At 47.2% G+C, this 26,343-nt stretch overlaps 1 protein-coding gene across 2 annotated transcripts in view; it reads right to left on the bottom strand.

Annotated features, from left to right (window-relative positions):
- Notch2 (notch receptor 2) overlaps nucleotides 1-26,343 on the bottom strand; it is a 141,201-nt gene that overhangs the window by 68,770 nt on the left and 46,088 nt on the right. Inside the window, exons 2-5 of one of the 2 annotated variants that reach the window (XM_085677935.2) lie at nucleotides 19,357-20,258; nucleotides 11,828-12,087; nucleotides 9,920-10,255; nucleotides 304-426 (exon numbers count right to left, since the gene is read on the bottom strand). In XM_085677935.2, coding sequence (XP_085534061.2) covers nucleotides 304-426; nucleotides 9,920-10,255; nucleotides 11,828-11,993 — 625 coding nt within the window. In that variant the 5' untranslated portion in view covers nucleotides 11,994-12,087; nucleotides 19,357-20,258. The remainder of the gene's footprint in view (nucleotides 1-303; nucleotides 427-9,919; nucleotides 10,256-11,827; nucleotides 12,088-19,356; nucleotides 20,259-26,343) is intronic. The other variant, XM_085677934.2, reaches the window with a different exon arrangement.

Below are 26,343 nucleotides of genomic sequence, written 5' to 3' on the forward strand. Positions count from 1 at the left end.
TTGTGCATTCAAGTGTGTGTGTGTATGTGTGTGCATGTGTGTTCCCTGTCAAATACCTATTGCACATGTTCTGTGTCAGATCACACGTTACCGGATGCTAAGCTCTGCTCTCGGATCAGGCACAGCACCTGTCCCGGCTCAGAGTTGTTGCCCAGGGGAGCCTGAGAAAGCGCACTCTAGAGTGGGCAGAGAGTGAGAGGTGAGCGCCACACCCAAAGGCCTGGCAGTGGGGGTGGCTAAGCAGCTATAGTGACATGCATGCAATACCCACTCTCTACCCTGAGGATTCACCCCTGCACCTACCTGTCCACTGAGGGGGACAGCGGCAGTTGTAAGTATTGACTCCATCCACACAAACCCCTCCATTCTGACATTTGTGGTTCGGGCAGTCATCGATATTCCGCTCACAGGTGCTCCCTTCAAAACCTGGCAAGAGAAGAACAGAAGAAAATGGGACCTCTCGCACGAGTGTTCGGCTTCCGCTCACAGGACTCCGTCAAAGGATAGCCCTGCTTCAGGACTTCAGTGCATCCCCGGCAGCTGTGCCGCGAAGACATGCTGCGTAAGAAACACCCTGGTCCCGAATTCCTTGCCCTTACACATAGCTAAGGTTGCCTCACACTGCTTTCTGTGAAGTGATCGGGTAAGACAGATGTGTACTTAGGACAATCATGAACTGGTTCCAAAAGCCAGGGTACTAGATTTTTCCCAGCTCCTGTGTTAGATTCCTAGGAAGAACAGACTAATCAATCAATAATTGATTAATTAAAATTTAAGTTTTTGGGGGCTGCACATATAGCTTGATGGTTGAGCACTTTATCTAGACTGCAGGGGCCCTGGGCTCAACCCCAGTACCACAAACACGGGCAGAATGAGAAGAAAAGAGAAGGGGAGAGAGAAACTAGACGTTTCTGTGAATGCAGAAGGTGTATACGGGGCTAAATGCAAGTGAGTGGGGAGAGGAAGGCGGAGGGGGGCAGAGGAGGAAAACCAACCAGATGAAATATGAAATCAGCATATTATTTACATGCTGATTTTTATAAAGGAGTGAAAATATTATAAAGACTTAAACTCTACCTAACTCAAAAATAAAATATTTTAATAAATAAATAGGAAAAAAACAGAGTTGTAACAAGAATTTAAGTCTCTAATTTCTTTTCTTGGACAACAGCTCAGGGGGTTCCAAAGCCGGATGGGTGGGAGGACACAGAGGACACAGAGGACACACAGAGGACAAGAGGACACAGAGGACACATAGAGGACACAGAGGACACACAGAGGACACAGAGGACACAGAGGACACAGAGGACACTGAGGTCTGAAGAGCAGCTGAGCCGACGTCTCCGCCTGGAGCTGCTCAGCGCACAGCGTTACAAACGCTGAATCAGCTTCAGGAAACTGGCAAAGGAGGCTGAAGCCGCCTGCCCAGCCTGCCCTTCTGGATCGGTAAGTGCCACATCACAAATAAGGTCCGCCACGGACAGTCCATGCTCTGGGAGAGAAGGCACTGTTACCCAGCGTTCCAAACTTTTCACGTTCTTCTCCACACAAAAGCTACATGCTAGCATTTGCTTCTGTCTTCCAGATGTTTCCCTGTTCTGAAAAATACATCTCGGATACTAAACCTCACGTTAACTGCCTGAGGGGTGGATCTCTGTAATCTTTAGTCAGCTTCTTTCCTCCCTCGTGTGATCAAACCTCTGGGCTAAGGAAGAGAAGCCCTGTCGGCTCCAAGAAGGGTGTCCGGTGGCCATCTACCCAGAGCACAGTGTCAGCGGACATTTGGATTCCTCAAACCATCTCTTACAGCTCTCCTCGCTCAAAACACTCACCATGTTTCACAGCAGACACTGGGGGGATCGCGAAGGGCAAGGCAGAACCCCGGTCTATGGGGCACAGACTTCAACCACACTTTGCTCTGTTCTTTCCTTACCACACGCTACAATGGACGCTACACCGTTTTGCTGTGCTGGACCATGGCAGTCATGTAAATGGGTTTAAACCAAGTAGGCAAGAAAGAAAGAATACTTAAAAGAAAGTATGGGAAAGACTGTGGAAACATACACCTTATTTAAAAACATACAGTTTTTTAAAAAAAAAATTAACAAATTACTCCTATTTCGACCATCACGTGAAAGTCTTACATATGAACTAGTGAGCGAATTGCTTAAGTGCACCCCTAACTATGACAAAGTGGAGCTCCTGACTACAGCTCTACCATGAAGCCTCTGCTGGATGGGAGCTGAGGTCTGTGTTCCTGACTTGGGCTCTTCAAATAGCCATTCTTTCGAAAGGTTCGAGTTAGGATTTGAATGGTAGGCAAGGGCTGGTTCACCACTACCAGAACTTGTGTGGCCTGGTGATGCTTTAGAAGGTCATGGTTCTAGTTGGATGATTTTTTGTTTGTTTGTTTGTTTGTCAATGTGCCACAAGCTGGAGTTATTTAGGAACAGAACTCTGAACTGAAAAAATGTTTCCATAATTTGGCATGTAAGTAAGCCTGTGGGGCATTTTTCTGGGATACTGATTTGATGTAGGAGGGCCTAGGCCACGGTTGGGAGTGCGCACTCATACAGGTGGTCCCGGGGCAGAGCAAGCCAGTGAGCAGCGTTTCTCCGTGGCCTCTGCTCCAGATCCTGTCTTCAAGTTCCTGCCCTGATTTCCTTTGAGAATTATGTGAGTGTGAGCCAAATAAACCCCTTCCTCCCGAGTTTGCTTCTGGTGATGTCTCATCGCAGCAACAGAGACCCCCCTGAGGATCTCATCACCCCCCTGACTGAGTCTCTCGTGACTAAGACTAAAGCTGGCGAATAAGGTAGCAGGCAAGTGGCAATGCCCTCTGAACTCCGACCTTGGACCTTGACATTGCTCTGGCCAGTGTTACAACTAACTGAGTTTACCAATCACGTGCAAACTAAGAAACAGCAACATTTCAACGAAACCAGAGGAGGCAGGAAAGACAAGGTTTTCATAGCTGATTATTTTTCAAGATACTTCTTCATCGTCAATGGGTAAGCAAAAGAGAAGGAAATGGGTGGAAGATCTTGGGCTGAGTTCGTTAAAGCAGAGACTCCGAGGTCAGGCGCCCACACCCAGCTCCCAGTCTGGCAGCAGTGACCTAGGAGACCCACACAGCACCTCCACCTTCACCCCTGCCGAAGGTACTCCCAGGACTGAGCTTCAGCTGAAATGAGCTGGACGCGGAGAGCGCTCAACTAAACCAACTCCATGCTCTCCAGTGCAAGGATTCACCTGGCCACATACACATGGAAATTAACTGAAAACACCTAAGAGGCCTAGATGAATGAGCTAAAATTATTACAAAAAATACTGGGGGAAATAGGAATGGATCTTTCTAAGTTTGCTTAGAAACACTTTCAATGCTTGCTTAAATATGGCCAAAAGCACAGGCAGCAAAAGAAAAATAGATTTCCTCAGATTGTCTGAGCAACAAGAGAGAGAAGAGCCCACAGAATGGGAGACAATATCTGCAAGTCATACATACAGCAGGACTTGTATCCAGGACATACTGTTTAGATCTTATACAGCCTAACCCGATCACAAAATGACGATGGCTCCCAGTGGACAGTCACCAAATACACACATAAACAATAAGTACAAGGACCACTTCTTGTCACAGCAAGCCATCAGGGAAGTGCAAATCAAAACAAGGAGACGCCTAACTTCACATCCACTGCACTGTAGTCGTCAGAGCGGCAGACGGTGGCGAGTGCCGGCAGGGAAGTGGAAACTGGGAGGCAGGGTAAAGCCTTTGAGAGCTTCCATCCCAGGTAGAGAGACCCCCAGAGAGTGAAAACACAGACTGAAGAGGAAACGTACTCAAGAGCATTCACAACAGAACAAGAGGGTCAAATGCCAATCACCTGAAAAATACAATGTGGCAAGACTGAGTGAGCAGTGTTAGACAGCAAGAAAAGGAAAGGAGAGTCAGTGCCTCCTACCCCATGGTAGGACATGGAAGTCACGGTGAGTGAGTGCGGCCAGTTACGGCTGCCCACACAGGGAAGGTGTCTATCTATATGACATGTCCACATGTCATGTGATAGAGTCACAAAGGCCACCAGCAGTCACCAAGTGCTGGAGGGAGTCAGGAAGCACAGGTGGCATATAATAGCCGGTATGTGGTTCTGGCGCATGAAAAATTAATTGTGGAGATGGTGACACATATCTGTAAGTCTACTAAGGAAGAGCCCCACAGAACTGCACGTTTATAGGAGGAAATTGCATGGTGTGTAAATTATATCTCAATAAACCTGTTAGTCTAGGGGAAGGCTCTTAAACATATGATCTCATACTATTTTGCACCAAGGAGATTAGAGCATCCACTAGAAATCATCTCCTTTAAGCCTCTTACGTTACAAATGCGGAAGCTGAGGGCCACTGGGCTGGGCTCACTAGCCCAGGATTGCATGGCAGTAGCAGCAGCCAGGAGAGAACCCAGAGCGCTACCGGTTTTAGTCAGGATGTTTTATGAGACTCCAGAGCTTCCCTCCGACGAAAGTGCCCAGATCTGGCAAACTCAAGCCACAGTTATTCCTGCCCCAACTAAGACATGGTTAATGCTTTTTAAACAGAGATGCAGAGACAAATACGCTAAAATAACGAAAGATTTAGGACTCCTGGAAAGAGCTAAGAGATTCTTAGAAGAAACTGTCTATCCAAAAGTGGGGAGGGGCAGTAAGTTACAACCATCATTTCTTATAAGTGTTTCGGGGGGAAGGAGTAACAGACTGATCAGATGGAGGAGTGGGTGGATGGGTGTCACAGTAGCAAATGGGCTCCCACGGCCCAGCTACACGAAAGAGTCAACTGCTAAAAGCCAGCTCACATCCTTAAAAGGCCAAAAGGATAAAATTAAACTTCGAAGGGCCAGTTTAAGACTGCGCCTTTATGAAACCATGGGCCACTTTGCTGAGTAACACTTCAGTGAGGAGCAGGCAGAAAGTCTCTCAGGAGAGCTGGTCTCTTCCCATCTTCAAGCCCTTTGTATGGGGGTGGAGATCAGTGGGGCCAGGGGAGGGGTAAGTGAGGTGGCATTCAGGTCAGACTGGGGGTCTTCAGGAAGGATGGAAAGTGGGGGACGCGGAGCTGGACAAGAGCAAAGCTGCCAGGTCTGATCAGAACAAGCTGCGAGAGAACAGCACGTGGTCCCGAGTGTGAAAATGCTAGCGGGAACAACTGCTGTTGTACTTAAGCCCTGCAAGAGCAGAGCAGAGCAATCACACAATGCGCTCAACCTCCACCTAATGTCAGGGACACAACATAATCAGCCTGCAGTGTGCGGGGCCTTGTACCTTTACAAGGAGGAGTTTTTATTGACAGCAGTGGACAGACCAGATGGAGTTTTCTGAGACGGAAAGAGAGATGCAGTATAGAGAGATGCAGGAGAGAAGGAAAAAGGGCCAGTCTGTTGAGGACTTTTCGTTCCAGCTCTGAACTCAGGACCGCCGCGTGCACAGAGAAGGAGCCCACAGTGTTCTGATTGCTTGTGTCGTTTGTAAAAATAGCTACACACACAAAACTGCCTAACTCATTTTCCACGTTGGTTGGCTTGGGCCCAAACGTCCTGGAAGCCATGTGCTTCACGCCGTATTTGTCATGTAGGAAGGACTGCAGCTGGGTGCTCCGCTCAGGGCTTCTGCTGAGAAGGCTAAGAGACAGAAGCTCACGAAGTGTCTGGGTTATTGACAGCTGCTGATCCTAGAAGCTGGACTATGGCTTCTGGGCCCATTCCCAGAGTTTCCTGTTGAGACTCTTTCTTTCCCTCCCTCTGCAGAGGAACACTTCTCTCTAGGCTGCACATGCTGAATCACTTTTGTGGTATGAATTCCTTCCTCCTGGGTCCTGCCACACTGCAGTCAACACTGTAACTACAGTGCTCTGCGCGGGTAAAAAAAAAAAAAATCAAAACAAAACACAACAAAAAAAAGACACCTTAACCAGACAAACATAATCACTAACTTATGTGCTACCTCCAACTGTCAGAGCTGAAAACACTCCAAAATTATTTTTATCCAGAATTGGAGTCCATGAACAAAAGCAGCCAAACCTGAGATGCAGGATTCCAGACAGGAAATGAGATCAGCTACACCCGCCATACTGACATGACATTACACTCAGTCAGTCAAGAAGTGTTTGTGGGTCTGTCCCATGTGGGCCCCGTGTGGGACAGTGCTCAGTGAACCAAAGCGAGGACCCTAGCTGTCACAGAGCAGAGGAGCGCCAGTCAAGCTTGGAAACAACAGACAATAAACAACAGGCACACTGAAGTAAATGATATAGTACAAATTATATGGTACGAAGCCAAGTGTCACAGAAAAAGAAAACAAAAATGTAGGCCAGGACCAGTAATTAAGGGACTGCAAGGAATGGTTACAATTTGAAATCGAGTGGTCAGGGTCCGATTATTAGTGCAAAGACGGCAGTGTGGCAGGAAATGGTCATTCAGGGGAGGTCGGGAGAGCTTGGCAAACAGCTTGGTGTCCTGCTGACTTGGTCTCCCCACTGTGACAACTGAAATACCAATCTATTAAACTGAAGCTGCTAATCGCATGGAGACAGTGACGACTGTTTCAGGTGGCACCTCAATCTCTCTACAGAGCAGGGGCAAGGGAGGGGGTGAGAAGGGAACCACATTAAGAAAGAACTTAGAAAAATCAAGTCTCGGTAGACTACCCCCCAGTTAAGCTTGAGAGAACTTTCCAGACCTCACCTGGGATGGGAGAGAAAGTCTTTGGCACTCTGGAAATACCTACTTACTCACGGGCTATGCGCCATCCACTCCTTTACGCACACGCCCAACCAGGTCACCTAGCTCAGATCACGTGATCCGGGAGGCAAGCGCTAGTCTAGTGAACAATGCTCTCCTCTCTGGGCACCATACAGCTGGGCTACTGCCTGCGCTACAACACTGCTTGGTTATGATGAGAGAGTCTTCCTCTCCTCAGAAACTTCTCATTTCAATCCAAACTGCTCAGATCATTTAATGACATGTCACACACTCCAAAGTACCCCGAGAAGTCAATGAGCACGGCGGTGTGGAGGCCACAGTGTGACAGCCACAGGTACACAGGCTTTAGAAATGATCTGTCTGGTGAGTTCCAGGGCCCTGCGTCTACTTGCGTATTAGCTGTGCAACCCCTAGTAAATGACTTACTGTGCCAGGCTTCAGTTAACTTCATCCGGGAAAACACGGAAAAAAAAAACTATCTGCAGGGTTAGAGGTGTGTGCCTGTACACACACAGCACACACGCATGCACACATGCATGATAAGCACAGCACAAAACCCAGGCAAACGTCCTTACTCCACCACTCCGGCCCTGGCAGCCCACTGGCTGCGGAATCCCTGGTTATTTCCGTTCTCAAGGAGGAGCTGCTATCCTCATTTGACGAGGTTTTCCTGGACACTCAGAATCCCCCGGGGTTCTTAGGAGCCTAGCGGATAACAATGCAGAACAATGGGGTGGATAATCACTCTCTCCCAGCTAAAGACTTCCTTTATTGACTTCTCTAACTTCCTGTCAATATTGTGCTGCCAAATCAGTCTCCTGTTCTAGGCAACTATTAAAAGCAATTTTCTTGAAACTAAAAATGGCATATAGCCCCTACTCATAAATCACAGTAATTTCAATTATGAGCCACTTTGGCGATTACAACATTAGACTATTAGAATGGTTGCAATATCAGAATATTTGCAAAGGAAGCTGTTTATATTTCTATTTCTGTTTTTAGCGCTTAAAATGTAAACAAATGCAAGAGCAAAGAAAGATATCTTAGTTATTCCTTCAGCAAGATAATGAAGGTGATAGTAAGTCTTAATAAACATTTAGATAATGAAGGTGATAGCAAGTCTTAATAAACATCTAGTATCTAGAATGATAGTGTTATCTATTCTTTATTGAAAGAGAAACTAAAGCAATATGTACTTCCTTGTGTCCTGGTTAAGCGGCTAGTCTGATTCAGGGTTCTGACAGTGTCTCACGCTGCTGTATCGGGGACACGGAATGATACCTGGAACACAGCAGCTAGTCAACCAAGTTTTACCAAATCAAATCAACCAAATCAAAGGGTCTAGGGCAGTGGTTCTCGACCCATGGGTCACGACCTTGGGCCACAGAGCAGATATCCTGCACATCAGATATTTACAATTCATAAGAGTAGAAAAATTACAGTTATAAAGTAGCAACAAGCATAATTTTATGCTTGGGGGTCACCATGACATGAGAAATTGTATTAAAGGGTCGCAGCATAAGGGAGGTTGAGACCATTGCTCTAAAGAGATGGTTCAATAGTTAAGAGCACTCCCTGATCTTGGAGAGGACCCAGGTTCGGTTCTCAGAACCCACATGGTGGCTCATAACTCCAGTTCCAGGGGATACAATGCCTCTTATGACCTCCTTGGGAACTAGGCACACATGTGGTACACAGACATAAGGAGTCAAAACACTTTTAAACATACTGTAAAATAAATAAATCAAAAAATACGATTTAAATAAATAAGTTACCATTTGGTTTTATATCAAGGATTGACCTACGACCCTTAACCTCCTAAAGATGAAACACACAAGCCCATTATATGTGAGCCATGTTCTCAACACCAGAATCTAAAATTCCCACTGGAAGAGTGGCTGAACAGCTTCTTTTCGAGGCAATCCTGCTTAGTTAGCACATAACATACACACACCCCACACGCAGTTTTTCTTCTTTTGTTTTTGTGCTAAGGGAATTTGTATAAAAACAGGATCTTTGTTGCTTAGTAATTCATCTGCTCCAGCTGCCTGTGCTCTGTTCCCAATCAAAATTCTTGGTTTTCAGCCCCCTCATCACTTGTACACTGAGCGAAGTGAACTGGCCAGCCTTGTTCCTTTCTCTCTCTATGGAACACCAGACACGACTCCTCTGTGCTTCAACCTTGGGCTGTGTGTGCTTAGGCCCTCGACAGCCAAGAGTAAGGCAAAGGGCTGCGTCTGGATTAGTCTCTCCCACACCGCCGATCAGAGCTCATCAGAAAACTTCACTGGCTAACAGAAGAGCTTCTCTCACAAGTCTCCAGCTTGATGGCGGGAGGGCCATCGTGAAGATGGGGTCAATCCCACATAAAAATGGGAAGGGCCAACCCCACGTCAAGGTGGGGCCACCCCAACATCAAGGTTGGAAGAGCCACCCCCATGTCATGGTAGGAAAGGTTAGCCCCTATGTCAAGGTGGGAGGGGTCACCCCCCATGTCAAGGTGGGAAGGGCCACCCCCTATGTCAAGGTGGGAAGGGCCACCCCCACGTCACGTCAAGGTGGGAAGGGTCACCCCCTATGTCAAGGTGGGAAGGGCCACCCCCTATGTCAAGGGGGGAAGGGTCACCCCCTATGTCAAGGAAGGGACACAGAGAGGTAAATATTCAGTTGGGAACAGAAGCATAAAGGAGAGCTGATCCTCAAGTCTTGGTGTTACTTTGGCTTACTAAACACACACATGCTCTCTCTCTCTCTCTCTCTCTCTCTCTCTCTCTCTCTCTCTCTCTCTCTCACACACACACACACACACACACATATTTCCCCACGTGTATTTGTCACAGTATTCCCTACTCCAGATCTGCCTGGCCCTTTCCCAGAGCTGTTTCTCCAGTTTCTTCTCACTGTTTCTCCAAAAGGAACAATAAACAATTTCCTAAGCACTCATCATCATAAACTCTGACATGCTAAATTACGCCCTGCTCTATTTATGGACCCCAGGAAGCCCATAAAACCCCTCCCTTACCAGCAACCCATCCCACACGATGCTCTCACTTCCTCTTTTCCCTGCTTTAGGATACTTCCTAAAGGAGGATCTAGGCCATGCACACCTTCCACCTCCATCCTGAGATGGGTTTGCTCCCGTTCTCAAAGGCCTAGGGAGCTCCTTACCTGGAAGACAGTTGCATTCAAAAGTGAAGTCACCAGTCTGACGGCAGGTGCCTCCATTGACACAAGGCGAGGGTGCACAGGGCACATAGGGGCTGTCACAGTGCTGGCCTGTGAAGCCCTGGGGACACTGGCATCGGTAGGAACCAGGAACGTTGAGGCAGGTGCCTCCATGTTGGCAGCGTCCTGGGATGTCACATTCATTGATATCAGTTTCACACTTCTGCCCTGTGATGCCTGCTGGGCATATGCAGGAGAACTGGTTGGCTGCAGAGGTACAGGTGCTCCCGTTTGCACAGGGATGAGACAGACAGGCATCTGTCCACTGGCACTGCTTCCCTGAAGGAAGGAAAACAGAACTCAGTACCCGTCACACTCAGCTGCTCCCTCTCCCACATGGCAAGTAATGCAGTGGCTTACACGAAGACCCCTAGACTTCAGATCTTACAGAGCACATGGGTGTCACCTCAAGCTCTTCAGAGACACAATGTTCTCCATACGCTCCCCGAGGTCCTTAGGGGACACTAAAGGCTCTGAGGGTAAAGCACACGAGGGGACTGAGTTCTGGTTACATGAAGTCAGCCCTGCAGGACTCTAGTAATCCTGTGGCACAGGATCTGGGTCCTACCTCCTGGTCTTTGCTGAAGCTGCTCCTCACTGGGAATGCCAGCTGCCTCTTCATTTACCTGGTGGACTCTCCCTTATACTGACAACACCGCCCAGCAGCTGCTACCTCTGTCAAACCATCCTTAATGCCCACCCCCAAGTATGCTGTCTCCTTCAACCATGCCAGTCACCACAGCACAAGGCTGGGTCCCCACTGCAGGCTCTCAACCATGTCTGCTGATTGAATAAAACATATTTTTCATACTATATCGTTATTAAATTGAGCTCTTAGGTGACAGAAACAAGTCAACACTACTTTTTTCTTTAAACACAATAGATTCAGCATAATTTTCTGAGTAATAATTTCAAATTTTGGCTTATAGATTTATAGAACTGTTGCTTTAGTGTTTTAGCATTGTGGCAGGGGCCAAAATGACAGACAATTCTTCTTTTTTTACCAAGCTGAGGGGAGAAAGGAATTCAAGAGACTGGAAAGCCAGCCCCTGAGAGTCAGGGGAGGTTTTAGGAAGTAAACAACCACAATTCTAGGCATCTGACCCTTGTTCCTTCTCCTCTTCTGCCCTGAACAATTCTCAAAAGGTAGAGGATATGTTAACTGCACGTCTTACAAATTAAGAAGTAGAATATAAAAAGATTCTCAAAGCCTCAATATGGCAAAATGCTATTCTTGAATTATTTTCCTTCTATACTTTATAAAGTACCTCACACACATTTTATGTTCCCTTAGCCATATTTCGTATCTCTTATTTGCTTACAATGGCTAACACTTACCTATTAACAGCGTTTTAACTGTCCCTGAGCTTTTCCCATATCCCACCCTATATCCTAATGCTAAAATGGACGCTGGAGCTCGGGAGCCTGATGTGGTGGTCTGAATCAGACATGTCCCTCACAGGCTCAAGAACTTTAGTATACGGTCCTCAGCTGTCAGTGCTCTTTGGGAAGGAGCCGAACCCCTGCTGGAGGAAGTACACAGGAGAGGGCAGCTGTCACAGCGGGCAACCTCACCTCACTTCCACTCTGCTAGTTTCTATCTGTGGTAGAAAAGCGATCAGACAACGTCCTGGTCTGGCTACCTGCCAGGCCTTCCTAGCGACTATGAATCCTCCCTCTGGAGCCATCGGCACAAATGAACTCTTCTATAAGTTGCTTTGACCGTGGTGTCTTACCCCAGCGGTGAATGGTAACTAACACACCTGAGGAGTGAGACACTGGGATCCACATGTGCACAGGACAGGTTGCTGCTGAGAACAGGAAAGAACGGGCTCAAGCTGAATCCATTACCTGTAAAGCCGACTTGGCAGGTGCACTCGTAGGTGTCCTGGCTGAGCATGTGGCAGGTGCCTCCATTCTGACAGGGAGGTGACACAAAGCAGGGGTGCGAGGTCGAGTACTGGCAGTCCTCTCCTGTGAACCCTGGAGCACATAGGCAGGTGGCTTTCCCCAACATGGCCTGGGTCACACAAGTGCCACCATTTTGGCAGCGGTTCTTCTCACAGGGGTCTCGATGTTGACAATATTCTCCCAAGAACCCCTCCGGACACCTGTATTTTAAAAAAAAAAAAAAATCTATGAAAAACACCTGACTTCTTGTGAGTCCACAGATCAGAAGTTGTTGTACATGCAAGAAAATACTCGGGTGTGAACAGAGACATTTGAGGGTACCTACAGCCTGCAAACCCCTGACTTCAGGAACAGAGACATCTGAGGGCACATACAGCCTGCAAACCCCTGACTTCAGGAATAGAGACATCTGGGGTACATACAGCCTGCAAACCCCTGACTTCAGGAGAAGCGAGGCTCAGAGAACTTATTACATTCACAGGCCCTTCTGAGTCCTGGCAGGTAAAAGAATAGTGGGTGCATGATCCAGCAGTGTCTTCTACAGCCAGTTAGTATGACTCTTCCTCAGAGATTCACACAGGCTGCGATGGTCTCTCTGTAGAGCATTTGCACACCTGACCTGTGTCATTAACTTTCTCATTCTGATGAGGCAGTTGTCAAGACTAAGACAGTCTCCTGACAAGTAGACTCAACCCTCTAGACTTTTCAGGTTAGTATACACACACCATCATGTGCCCCTTCTCAACTGAGTGCTAAGAAATGGAAGTTATTTTGTCTCTGGTCCACACATGGCTCTCAGACAACTGAGACTTGAGATGAAGAAGGAAAAGAAGGTTCGGAACCAATTCAAAAAGACATTTTAAATGTTGGTATATAAATAAACGAAAAGACATGGAGTATGATTGAAAGTACACAGACTATCTGAAGTACCACATAAACAACTGTGTAGCAGGGAAATAATTCAAGAATAACACTCTAGCTGGGCATGGGAGTACACACTTGCAATCCCAGGACTTGGGAGGCGAAAGCAGAAAGTCAGGGGTTCAAGGTCATCCTTGGTTACATAATGAGATCAAGGCCAGTTGGGACTACATGAGACCCTGCCTCAAATAACTTTTTCCCATATTTTCCATGTTAGAGCATGAGAAATCATTTTATATTCCACTTCTTAATTCCTAAGACACACAGCCACCCCAAACTATGAACATCATTGATAACAATGTTCTCTGAACGGCATCAGACAGGGACTCCCACTTTTGCGATGAAAAAGCTGATAACTGGGACCACTAACAACCATGTAAAGCGAACCCAAAGAACTTTGCCTCTAACAAGTGTGCTGCCTGGCTGCAGCCCCAGAAACCTGACTCAACCTATCTGCTCATTTTACTTTACAGAAGATAAGGGAGTGATCTAGAAGCCTGCAGCCCTAAAAGATAACACCTTTAAACCAACTAACCCTTCACCCTCACATACAGCTCCTGTCATGTCTTCTCTGGTGACCTGAAGAACTGAAACCATGTTTAATTCCTTCCTGCTTTTGCCAGGCATAGTTACTGGTTGGCCAGGTGAGGTCTTAGGGCTCAAGGTTTTTGAGAAAATGAGGAAGGTAAAATATAAGGGAACTAAGACAACAGGCTCAGAAGAACTGCGCAATGGCTATAATGACTGAGGAGAAAGCAGCTGGTAAACAGGCACAGTGCGGTGATGTAATCAGCCACAGCCTCCTACCCCTTCCCAGAAGCCCGGCATGGCTTCAGTGCTTCAGGTCACCATGGAAAGTGTGGCAGAGGGGGAGCAGACAGGGCTTCTTCATCAGTAGGTCCGTCACTCTCCAGACAGGAAGGGAGCAGAGTTCACAGTGATGAAGTCCATGACTGGCAGGAGACAGTAAGTGTGCCTTAGCAGAACCCAGTAGGGCTGGAGAGATGACTCAGTGGGTAAGGGTGCACTGTTCTTGCAAAGCCCCAGATTTGGGTCCCAGCACCCAGATCAGGCAGGTCACAATTGCCTGTAACCACACATCTAGAGGACTTGATGCCCTGGGTCTCCCTGCACCCACACACACCCACACCCACACAGATACACATGGATATATAATGAAAGATAAATCAGGTCATTATAAAAGCCCAGGAGCTGTAACCATGAGCCAATTGCTTCTCCTCACTGACACCTTCAATAGTTAAGAAGGCTACTCACACTGTGGGGTCGTGTGAGAACCAGGCAAACTCAAGTATGTGGGAGAAAAAAATATTGTGAGTATTAAAATGCTCAGCAAATGAAAACCATTTTTTTCTCCATGCTTGCTGAGGAAAATATGATGCATTATCCAAATCACAGCTTGGTTTGACAATAGAATGTGGAACTTTGCTGGGTTTCTTTTTTCTTAAACAGAGGCACAGAGAACACCAATGTGGCATGGCTAAAATTAACCCTGAGAGGGATTATTAAAAGCATTTGCAGCTTATTTTATTCAAGAACTGTGCTGTGGAAGATGCTGAGAAACTGCGCCCACCTCCCACTCACACCAACAGGCCTCTGGGCATCAGGCCTGGTTGATCCTCCCGGGTGGGAACCAGCCACCCTGTGAATAATGGCATGCCTCTAAACCCGGGTGGGCTCTGCCCAGCCCTGTGCCTCTACTGTTACACCACCCTGGTGCTGCCATGTGGCACCGGCTAAGAAAGTGCAAACTCATTGAAATGTCAGCATCATAAACATACAATGAAAACATGGCTCCCAGGAAAACAAAAATGGACCAACACGAAAGTTTTGGGACCTCAAAGACGCTCTTCTGAATTCTATTTAGGGTTTAATCCAAATGGTTGTTCCCTACCAAGTATGGAAACTAAGTTTCAAACAAGTAGATCATGTTTAAGAAGCCAGCAGCAGTGGAGAGGAGCGAGGAGTGGCTCGGGGGTCTGATGCTGTCCATTTCTGTATGGCCTACAAACCATGAATGGTTTTTTCATTTCCAGATGCTTGAAAAACTTAAAAAATAATATTTTGTGGCACTTGAAAGACATATAAATTCAAATTTCCGCAGCCATAAATAATCGCGCTGGAGCCCAGCCACGCTTGCTCATCTGCAGATGGCCACGGCTGCCACAACAACAGAGTGGAATATTTGCAGTCAGACCACATGGCCCACAAAGATATTTAGTCCCTGGAACTTTGCAGAAGTTTGCCAAGTTTCAGTGGAGAAGACATGAAGCCTATTAATAGTATCCAATAGGCTTATTAATCCTGACATTAATGATGATGAAGAATATTCTACTAGTTTCCACACACAGAAATATTCAACTCATTCATTAACTGTGAGAGTAAACACAAACCGCAAACGCTATGTGCCAAGCATTTTTCCAGTAGTCATGGATACACACAGGTTCAGCATCCAAGGGCTCAACCAAGCAGGGGTCAAAAATGTCTGGGTCAGGGCAGGATGGAGTCCGCACTGGCCATGTTCAGCTCTGCCATTCCCTAGGATACAGCAGGACAGCTATTTACAGCACTAACATTATATTAAGCATTAAAAGTCATGAGCAGGTGACTTAATATGGGAGGATATGCACAGGTTGCATAAAAATCCTGTGTCTTTACAGAAAGGCTCCATGGGGTTCCAGGAGCCCACCCCCAACTGACAGAGGGACAACTGTGTAGGAAAACCTGAGTTTATGAATGTAAACCCCAGCAGGCAACAAAAACAAAACAAGTAAAAGACATATTAGGCAGAAGAAAACATAAATCAGGAAGGAATGGAGGGGCTGGGGAGATGGCTCGGCAGTCAAGAAGTGCACAGGCTGCCCTTGTAGAGGACCCGGTTCTGTCCAAGCAACCACATGGTGGCTCATAACCACCCACCGCAACCCCAGGTCCAAGGACACGACACCCTTTTTTGACCTTCATGGGCCCCAGGCATGCACGTGATGCACACACATACATGTAGACAAACATTCATACACATAAAATACAAGCAAGGAGGAGGCACAGACTGGGAAAAGAAAGACATTTCAACTTTCAATAGGAAAACCTGAGCAGACGACGAGGGGAGGTGTACACGGAAGAGGGACACAGAGCACAAAGGCCCTAGCGTCGGAAGCAGCCTTCAAGTAAGGGGAGGGGACCCTGTGCTGTTGTCAAAGGGAGTAGGGGGCAGAGAGGGAGGGGAGCTACAAGGATGTGGGGGCCTTTCGTTCTGTGAAGGGTTCAGGGCTCCCTCATCAGCACTCGGGGATGACACACAGCAGAGCTAAGCTGCCAAAGCCCGTGGGCAGAGCCACGCTCTTCTTAATATAAAACTGAACCTACGTATGGGGGAAGACCTCATCGTAACGCCACCACCATTGCCTTCTGAGAGTACGGTTGTTGCGTGGCTCAGCTGAGACTTTACGCTTCGCCATAAGGAAGCCCCCATTCCCACGGGAGGCTCTGTTGGCCACTTTCCTGCATCCCGGCATGTGACCCTGTCTCTCACAAAGCCTGGTGAAGCTAGTCTACCTTTTCCCTCGTCCATCATGGCCACTTTCAGTCCAAGTCTGGGTGCCCTGCCCTTCTCTGTTGTCTACATTTAGTGTTTGTCATTGTCACAATGACCTAAACATAACAGACTCCAAGAGACACCACTCTAAGCTACTAGATCAGTTTTCTAAGTCCTTTACCTACCTTGATATGTCTTGCCAAAGGCTTATAAAGAAACACTGAGGAATGATCATTTTCCCATAAAACTTTAACACTTCCAATTTTCTAAGGATACTATTCATAATCTGAAGTCAAGTCTATTTAATAGCTTTAAGTTACAGATAATTTCTGTGTTCTGACAAGTCTTGTTAACCGAATTCCTGCAATGCTTATCATTCATGTTCACAGTTTCCTTCTTGATAGGAGCTCTGATCATCTTTAAAGCCTCAGGCCAGACATCTTGTTGCTGGTTGTTTCCCCACCTCTGCGCATCCTTGAATAACAGAGTCTTCAAGCACCGTAAGGGAATGTCTACCAAAGGGCTTAAGCATTTCTAAAGTAGTCCTGAAACGCCATAGCCAGTCTCTGCTTAAATACAGCAAGTAGCAACAGGAGGACGTAAGGAAGTGTTCCTTTATCGCTGCTCCCACTCCGAAGCCTCTACTCCAGAACCAGCCTACCTGAACTGCAGCTCTGCTTCGTCATTCGGGGCCCATAAATTCCCAGACATAGCAGGAGCCCTCTCTGTTCTAAGACAGACGCAGTACGGGGGGCCTGCCTGCCCTCATAGAATCTCCACATCATCACAGCACTACGAACACTGTGCAGCAAAAGGTGAACGCTGTGTATTTGTTAAGTAAAATTACTGGCTTGCTGCTTCAATCATCTTTCCGTTATAAGAAAAATCTTCCTTTTAAATTTTGTCACATAGACACACCACATACTCTGCTTCACATATACTTACCACACACAACACATATCACACACACAAATACTCACAACACATACCACATAGACACACATCCCACAAACCTACACATACCACACACACCACATACCCACACATATATACAAACAAACATACACACGCTATACTCACACACATGCATAGTAACAAAAAGCATATGCTCATACCAGCATGATTCAGAAAAAAATATGTTCACCTGTTCATACCAGCATGATTAGGGAGAGCTGAAAGTGGAAACAGTCCAAATGCCCATCATCTGATGGGCAGAGAAATAAAATATATTATATCCATGCAATAAAATACTATTTGACCACATAAAGGAATGGAGTCCTAAAACATGATACAACATAGATGGAAAGATTTTTAACTTTCTTTTTATTTGTTCTTTGTGTCTTTCACATTATGCATCTCGATCCCATTCATTTCCTGTCCCTTCGTATCCTCCCTCTGCCTGTGACCCTTGGAAATATGATGCTAGGTAAGAGAATCCAAAACTGAACAGTCACAGGTACAGGTACGATTCTGTTCTTATGAGATTGTGCACAACAGGTAAATCCACAGACACAATACAGATGCCTGCTCCCTGGTCCACACGCTACATCTGTTACCTGTTCCTTAAAAGTCTGCTGTTAATGACACCAAAGAGTCTACTCCATGGTGAACGGGGGCGGGGGGGGGGGGAGGGCAGTGGAAAAGACTCCATCCGAAAGGTTAAAGGTCACCTTTACAGTTGCCCTGCCTGAAACAGCCAGCCGAACCCTGCCTCTCACATGGAGCAGGGACATGAATGTCTCCCTAGTAATACAGGGTAGAAAAATGTCCCTTCCACGTCTCCCAAGTGAATAGCCACCCGTCCAGCAAAATCCCGAAAGCAATGAGCAGCTTTGTCAGCACCAATGACTGGAGTCTGAGGAGGAAATAAACCTCTTTTCTAACTAAACACCAGTGTTCGCTCACCCCATTTCCCCCACCAAATGTTCTAGCAGCAGGGTGAGCCCAAATCTACCCAGGCTTTACTGAAGCTCATTTTGGTTTTGTTTTGAGGGGTTTTATTTCAATTTTTTGGTGAGGATTTGGTCATTAAAAGCAACAACAAAGCAAAACCCCAGCACACACAAGAAAGAGGGGTGTACTTCACACAACAGCAATTTCAAAATCATGAGTTTTCAAGAACTGTACAGAATGTGGGGGGGGTCTCCTGTGAGCCGCATCGCAGTGCAGCTGCTCCTCATTAAAGCGCCTCTTGACTCCCTCTGGGCGGGTTTCCAGCAGCAAATTCTTTAAACAGAACTCAGCTTTCAACCCACTTTCTTCTTGCTCTGGGCCCCTCAGCCATCCACTCTGCAGTGGCAGCCTGCCTCTGCTGAGCTCGGGGGAGGGGAGGGGGGACTGTCATTAAGGTAAAAGGAGTGGGGGGCTAAGAGAACCCACAAACCAAATTAAGCATCGGTCAGTAACAAAGATCTACGGTTTGAAGGGCTCCAAGTCAGTCTGTTCTTTCCTGTGGCCACGATGCCAGCCAGGCTCCCCGCCACCGCCACCACCACCACCCACCCCTAGCCTGTTCCCCCAGCCAGGTTCCCTGCCACCACCACCCTCCCCTACCCGGTTCCCGTTACCCCTGTTAAAATAGATAAAAATAATTGCTAACAGCCGAAGTTGGCAGTAACCAGTGAAAGTTCTATTTAACTTTCAATTCCCAAAGCCAGGCCGAAAACATGTAGGTGCCCTAAAGCATACAGACTAAATGTCTCAGTTGTACTCAAGAGACCGGGCCACTGGCTAACGGCAGTGTGTCCCTCATTCCAAGAACTCGGGCCCCATGTCTCACTAGACCATCAACCTCTTAATTCTGGGACTCTGTGCAAAGGTAAATAACTGGGCTGTGCTCAGGGCTGACTTGTTAAAAGCACTGACTTACAGCTAACTTCCTGGTAAAAAAAAAGGAGAAAATGGAAGTCACCTATCATGTTCACATCTTCCCGCCATCCCCACTCCCACTCATCCCCTGCTGCTACTCCCCAAAAGAGAACGGGAAGCAGTATACCTTACTCAGTAGGAGGGGAGCGGTACCAGTGTGGGCGCGGAGCCCCAAACGGGCTTTGTGGTAAAAGCATGCTTTCCTGGGTCATCTTAGTTTGTGGTAAAGGAAACAAAGATGAGTGAGTATATAATCAACCCTACACACACACACACACACACACACACACAGAGAGAGAGAGAGAGAGAGAGAGAGAGAGAGAGAGAGAGAGATCTAATCCACAAAGACGACCAAACACTGCGGGCAGGCATTTTTCTGCTATGTAAATCTGCTTCCTGGACAGCACATTTCTGCCTTTCTTGTACAAGTATTTCAGAAAATGTTAATCTTGATTCCCACATTAGCTGAATGCTTCCAAATTAAAAAGTTTCCCACAGGAAAAAACCTGGAAGGGGAGCTGGGAGGCTGGGGACTGTCTCCTGGAGCCCCACCTCGCTGGTTCACATGTGTTCAGGTTTTTCCACCCCCTCATCTGAATAAAGCAATAAACAGGCTGATTCTAATAAATCCAAACTGAAGAGGCTGAAGAGGCAGGGCCTGGGAGCCGCTCATTCACAGCGTTGCTACTCTTCGCCTTCGGACTGAATCGGGAGCGCGGCGATGGGAAGCCATGCTTTATTTACAGAGGAACTCTGAGTGCCCTTATCTTCCAGCTGACAGTCCAAGCTCATTTATCAGAGCTAAAGCCGAGCTGGGCGTTCACACTCTTCAACAGCCTTCTGAAAGATGGGACGGGGGACATTCAAACAGTGTTGAGGCTTGTGTCGCTGCTACAACAGAAGGTGGCTTTCCCTTCATCTTCCTGCACGTATCGGTCCTTTACCATGTGCCCTGGACCCCGAGGAAATATCCGTGTGTGATTAAAACACGACACACTCTGGTCACCGAGTTACAGAAGGCACCCTTCACTGTGAGAGACAAGACAAGCGAGAGAAGAGGGCTAAGTTCGAAGTTCTGTGCTGCGGAAGCATGCAAGGGTCTGGGACCTGACGCCCTGCCAAAGCATCTCTGCACCACTAAGTCGTATCTGGTCCACATTTGAAGATATTCAAGTTGCTGTTGTGAGTCACACCAGTCTATCTGGGTGACTTCTGCAGGACTGCTGAGGGAGTCAGCCTCAACCGTGGTGCATCATTCCCAACCTCTGGGAACATTCCTGAACTCCTGATGCGTGGTCTTCAAACAACTGCCTCAGGACAGCTGCTCTTCATGCTCGGTACTTTCCCTGGACTCGCCTTCTTCCAGTTCCAATAACATGCTACAGTCCACCACTGCTCATGCCAGGCCTGTGCACACACCATCCGCAGCCCCATTCTCTCTACACTCCGGTTGCAGCCATGCCCTAACATTGCTTCAAGCCCCAGCTTAAATGTTATTTCCTGCCCGGCAGGGTGGCCTGTGTGGCCTATGATTGCACTTGGGAGGCTCAGGCAATCAGCCCCGTCCCTACTCCCCAAAAGAAGAAAAGGAGGAAGAGAAGAAGGGAGGAGGAAATGCTACAGGAAGGGGAAGAAGGAAGAAGGGGGAGAGAAAAGGGAAGGGAAGGGTGGGAAGGGACATCCCCACTTTATGCTCCCATAAATCTGACATATTGCATTAACCTTTACTATAATTATTTACCTTCCCTAATAGACAAGAATTATTCTCTGCTGTACTCCATGTGCCAAACACAGTGACCAGCATATGGAAGTCATTCAACTGTTCAGCGCTCACGTTCTTAACAGATGCCAAAGGGCAAAATATAAGGGTCCACAGAATCTTAACAACTTAAAGACTCTAGACTTCAATTACACTGAAAGTTTGGGAGCCGCTGGGTTGAGCTATTTACCTAAAGGATTTTTAAACTAATTAAAATTCTTGATACACAGAGTATCGACCCCTTAACCTTCACACACCCAAGCCTATTCAAAGCCACCCAACCCCATATGGAGTAGATTTCTTTAGATCATATTTTCCTCAAAAATATGAAGTTACCCAGCAGTCGTAGGGAGGCGAGTGCTGCACACAAACCCGACTTTCACACACAGCCGATGCTGGCAGTGCCTATAGGAGAAGCTCACACGGCATCAGAAGCAGGTACCAGCCGTACCAGCTCTGCTTCTGGGGTTAGGCCAGGCTTACCTGTAAGCATCTCAAGACACTTTTAAGAGCAAATTTGATTACTGAAACCATCACCGTCGCAGCAGCCATCCCAAACCTGTCCACACAAAGGATAACTTCCGTGGTGTCTACATCAGCTGACACTCGTTACTCTGATGGTAAGGAGGACAATTTTTGCCAAAGAAAAATGTGTGATTTTTCACTTCTTTGAATTGTGTCCCTTGTTATTTTAGGAGCGTCTCTGCTTTGACCCTGGCCATAACCCATAGCAGACCATCTAGTTAGAAAACTGGCACCGATCAAAAGCTGCCCAGAGGGACCAAGTGTGATTTCTGTCGTAATCTCCACTCATTTGCTTCAAGAACTGCATCTGCATATTAAAACACAGCTCTGCTGGCATCTGCCACTTCTCTTGGGAAAACAGGAACTTAAGAGTGGCTCTTATGCCCTAAAGTGGGCTGGCACACACTTGTCCTCAGGGGAAACCACTATCTGTTTGTATCACCCGCGCAGGCTCTACGTTGGTGCCGTTTTAGAGGGCCATACAAAGTGACACAGCTTGACTCTGGGCCTAAACGTGCGCTATCTAGCACTCTAAGGAAGTCTGCGGGCACTTGCCCTGAGGGCAGGACAGCACTTTCATAAAGGCAAAACACTTGCTTACAGTTTGGGTTAACTCTTGTTTTCTACAAATAAGGTCATTTTTGATAGAGATAAACTCAGTTGTTAGAGCACTTGGTTCCCGTGTGTGAAGCCCTGGGTTTAACTCCCAAAGCCATAGCAAAAGGAGAAGAAGGAGAAAAATAGAACAGGGCTGTAGAAACCAGGCCAGTTTAACTTCAGAAGGACAGCCCCCAATGGTCTGAGGAGCACCGCTGTGGGCTGCCACACACTCTGCATGATAAAACCAAAGATGAAGGCTGGGGTATAGCTTAGGGGTAGAGCTCTTGACAAGAGCAAGACTCCAGATTAGATGCCAACACCAAAAATGTAAATACTGAAGAAAATAAAATAATTTTTTTTAACCCTAATATGGCATCTATCTGTCACTACACCTCTTAAAATAGGACCATGACCTAATTTGGGGGGGTGGAGGAGGATCAATTCTTGTGAGTAAAAACTATCTGAGATTTTACAGTGGCTTGTAGTCTTTCATACTACAGAAACTAACCATCAAACAGACATGCTAAAAGCAGTCCATTTTACCCAAAGCAGAGGTAAAAGCACATGGGAAAACATTTTCAGGGGTGGTAACAAGCACAGCAGACACCAAAATCTGAAGTGGCCCAGGCTGAATCTGTGCTGCAAGACAGAGCGCAAACACAAGCAGAGACAAGGCCAGTCTACGGCAGAAACAGCAACCTGCTGCAGCTCGGGTCTCACGGCATCTCGCTGCTTCATGACGAGGCTGAGCCAGGGCAGGGCAACAACAGAGACCCATATTCTCTTCAGTGCTCCACTGAAAGCTCTGTCCGGTAGCACTGGGGACATGGGCACACGCACAAGTACATGTATGTATGTATGCACACACAATCCAAGTCTGCCATACAGACGAATATGAGTGTATTCAACAATTAGGAGTTTGTCCTCTATCTGAATGAATAGTAAAGCGTAATTAGCACATAGTTTTTAAAATGTCCTGCGTAGGGCTTCAGGACAGCCACAGATCTTTCTGGCAAAGCTGCTGCCCACAGACCATTCGTCTAGACCAGCCCTGGCTCTGCAGGTAGACATGTAATCCTGAACAAATCTCTTTACTCCCGTTCCTCAATCTTCCTGGATGTTAAAATAAGATGCTTGGTTCTGGACAGAGGGCTCAAAGGTGACAAGCACTGGCTGCTCTTGCAGAGGACCAGAATTCAGTTCCCAGAACCCACAGGGCAGCTCACTACCATCTGTAACTCTGGCTCTGGAAGACCTGGTGCCCTCTCCTGGCCTTCTAGGAGCCCTGAGCATGCATGTGGGGCACACACAGGGGCAAACACCCTGGCAATAAACCTGATGCCCTCTCCTGGCCTTCTAGGAGCCCCAAACACGCATGTGGGGCACACACGGGGGCAAACACCCCGACAATAATGGAAATAAACAGATCTTACTCTGAAATTCCACAGTCCCTCAGTCACGTCCACACCGTGAGCTACATGGCAGCTATCAATGATCTTCGAGCTCCTTGGACTCACCAAACTTTAAAACGTTAAACCGTACTAGAGTTAACATTCTTACTTTCTCAAACTGCTCCACAAAACCTCTCATTTTTGTTTGTTTCTCATGATAATACATGCCCGCCCACATCGGTTCTTAAAGGATTGTTACCCTGAAGAAAAAGAACAGGCGGGACATCCAGTTCACCGAATGGGGTCAAGAGAAATAGCCCAGCCCTGTCTATATTCTAGCCAGTGAGGCAACACAGAGTAACTCACTCTACTGCAGTCTGCCTTGGCTCTTCATAAAAACATATAAAACACAGTGCACGGGGAGGCAGGTGCACCCTAAGGTCCCTTTAACCTCCTCCCAAGTGTGATGACCTCAGCATGGACATCTTAACTCCTTCAGCATTTTCTACCCAAGGATGCTGCTGGCTGTGTCAGTGTTGGGGGTAGTGGTGGGGTTGGGCACATCTTGGCTGCTGTCCCACTATAACCAGGCTACTACAGTACTCCAAGTCCTGCTCCTTGGGCAAGACCATGCCCATGTCCCTCTCTATCTCACACCCCTCCAGGTGCCCAACTATCCTGGCAATGGGCCCAGCATGCTTGTGTAAATGAATTGTTGCTCAGGTCTCACTTGGAGCTAAGCCCTCACAGGAGGGCATGCGGAGGCCAAAATTCAAGCAAAAGAGAACTAACAAACAATGTATTCAAACACTATGGGCACTAAGAAGAAATCCAGAGCCCAAAGGACCTCTGTCCCTCTCTAGGCATCAGCATCTTCCCCAAGACAGGCCAGCACAGATGACGGCAGACACTTCAGGCCTTACAGGTAAATTACGCAGGGCATTTAAATGACTGAGAATGTGTATGAGAGACAGTGGTAGGGGAAGAGAATACTGCATTTAACCTCATGGGGAATCTATCATTAGGTAAATCTATGTAGGACCTTTCTCCAGAACTGGTTTTCAGCACCCTTGTGACCCAGTATAAAGGCCTCTCCTGCTCACTCCCCAGTTCAGGACACCGTCACTAATTCCTATAAAACTGAGAAGGATGCAGGTGTGCTCGCATACACCTTTAATCCCAGGGAGGCAGAAGCAGGTGGCTCTCTGTGCATTGCAGGACATCCAGGGCTATGTAGAGAGACCCTGTCTCATGAACAAAGCAACATCAATTGGGATGGTGTATGCAAATCCCGTCACTGAGCTGAGCTGTGGAGACATCCATGGACTCTGGCAGCCAGTGCCAGCCATCGCCTGGAAGGAAATGAGTCACCTTCTCATTAGTAACCAAGGGTTGTCTGTTCCTAAAGAGTGACCCAGGCCTTCACAGACATGAGTTTCAGCAATATGAGACTGAGAGCCAGACACCACAAATATTATATACAAATAGGACTATGGCAGAAAATAAAGTCAAGGAGGCTCCTTGGGTACTGCTCAGAATGACTAAGGTTTCAAAAGGGCAAGCTGCCCAGTGAAAAAATTCCTCAAGGAGAGGAGCCGGACTTACACAAGCACCCGGGTTTCAAAATCTTAAAGGGCCGGGAGAGCAAATGACTCAGGCATTGCCAAAATCTAGGCAAGAAAATCATAACCACCATCAGATGGTTTCCACACAGAGCAGGCATCTTGGTTTATTCTGGATAATTGAAGGTTTGGATATGTACTGTATAATTAGAGGAAGCAAGCAGTAAAGAACATGAGCTAATTTGGGGTAACCAAAGGCTTGGCTAACAGATACTCGCTTACTCGGATCCCTAAAGTGAGTCGAGCCTGGCCAGTGGGATGCTGGACAGAAGAGATACAACCGTGAGATACCTGAAGTCTCCGCTGAAAGTCTGTACTGCGCAGCTGTGGAAACCGCCCATGGCCACTGTCTGTTTTCGTACCACTCCCTTATCCAAACCCATTCTTTTTCTTGGCTTGTGAGATTCTTGGACTCTGAGTTTCTTGCATAATGTGGCCACAAACCTACCTGGCTACTCTGTCTGGCCACACGATGAGTCAACACATAGCCAGAAAGTCTAAGGGAAGAAAGGTGTCAGCTGCCCTCTCTTCCCATGCCTGGACCCTTCCCCCAGTTTCTCTCTCAAGCCAGGCATTCCATCCCCACACATTCGCGATAACATGGGCTAATGGAGTGTTTGTCCAAACCACTTAGCTGTCACGAGAAACCAGACTGATCCACACACTGGTTTTGCAAAATGCTACATGAACTACAATTCAGACAGAAAAAAAAAAAAAGCAACCAAGATGGAGACAAATTTGGGGCTTTCTGGTCTATTCAAAATACGCAACAGGGAAGGCCTAAGCTACCTCTGGCTTCCTCATCCATGACATCTACACCTAGGGCATGGCTGGCGGTAGTCCCCTGAATTCTTACCATCCTATTGGGGAGACAGAGATGTTGAGAAGTTTGGAGAGTCAGGCAGAGCAACCACCTCTGTGGAACAGGAGATGGAAATTAAGGGCTTCGTGTACCGCTTAGATTCCAAGCCAGACTATGTTCTCATGAACTTTCTCTTCATACAGGATGGGAAATGGGATGGAAGGCCGTGATTCTGTGTTCACTGAGCAACACCACGCATCACTGCTGTCCTCGCCTCCTCTCCTCCTTCCTAAAGACCTTTTCGTAAAGACCGTGGGGATGGTTTCTGAGAGGAACATATTAAACAGAAGTACTGAACAGAAAGGGAAGCCTGATTTCCCATCCGAGGAACTTAGACCCAGATGACTGTGTCTGC

The sequence above is a fragment of the Myodes glareolus genome, chromosome 17 (genome assembly GCF_982192425.1).
Source record: "Myodes glareolus chromosome 17, mMyoGla1.1, whole genome shotgun sequence".
NCBI lineage: Eukaryota > Metazoa > Chordata > Mammalia > Rodentia > Cricetidae > Myodes > Myodes glareolus.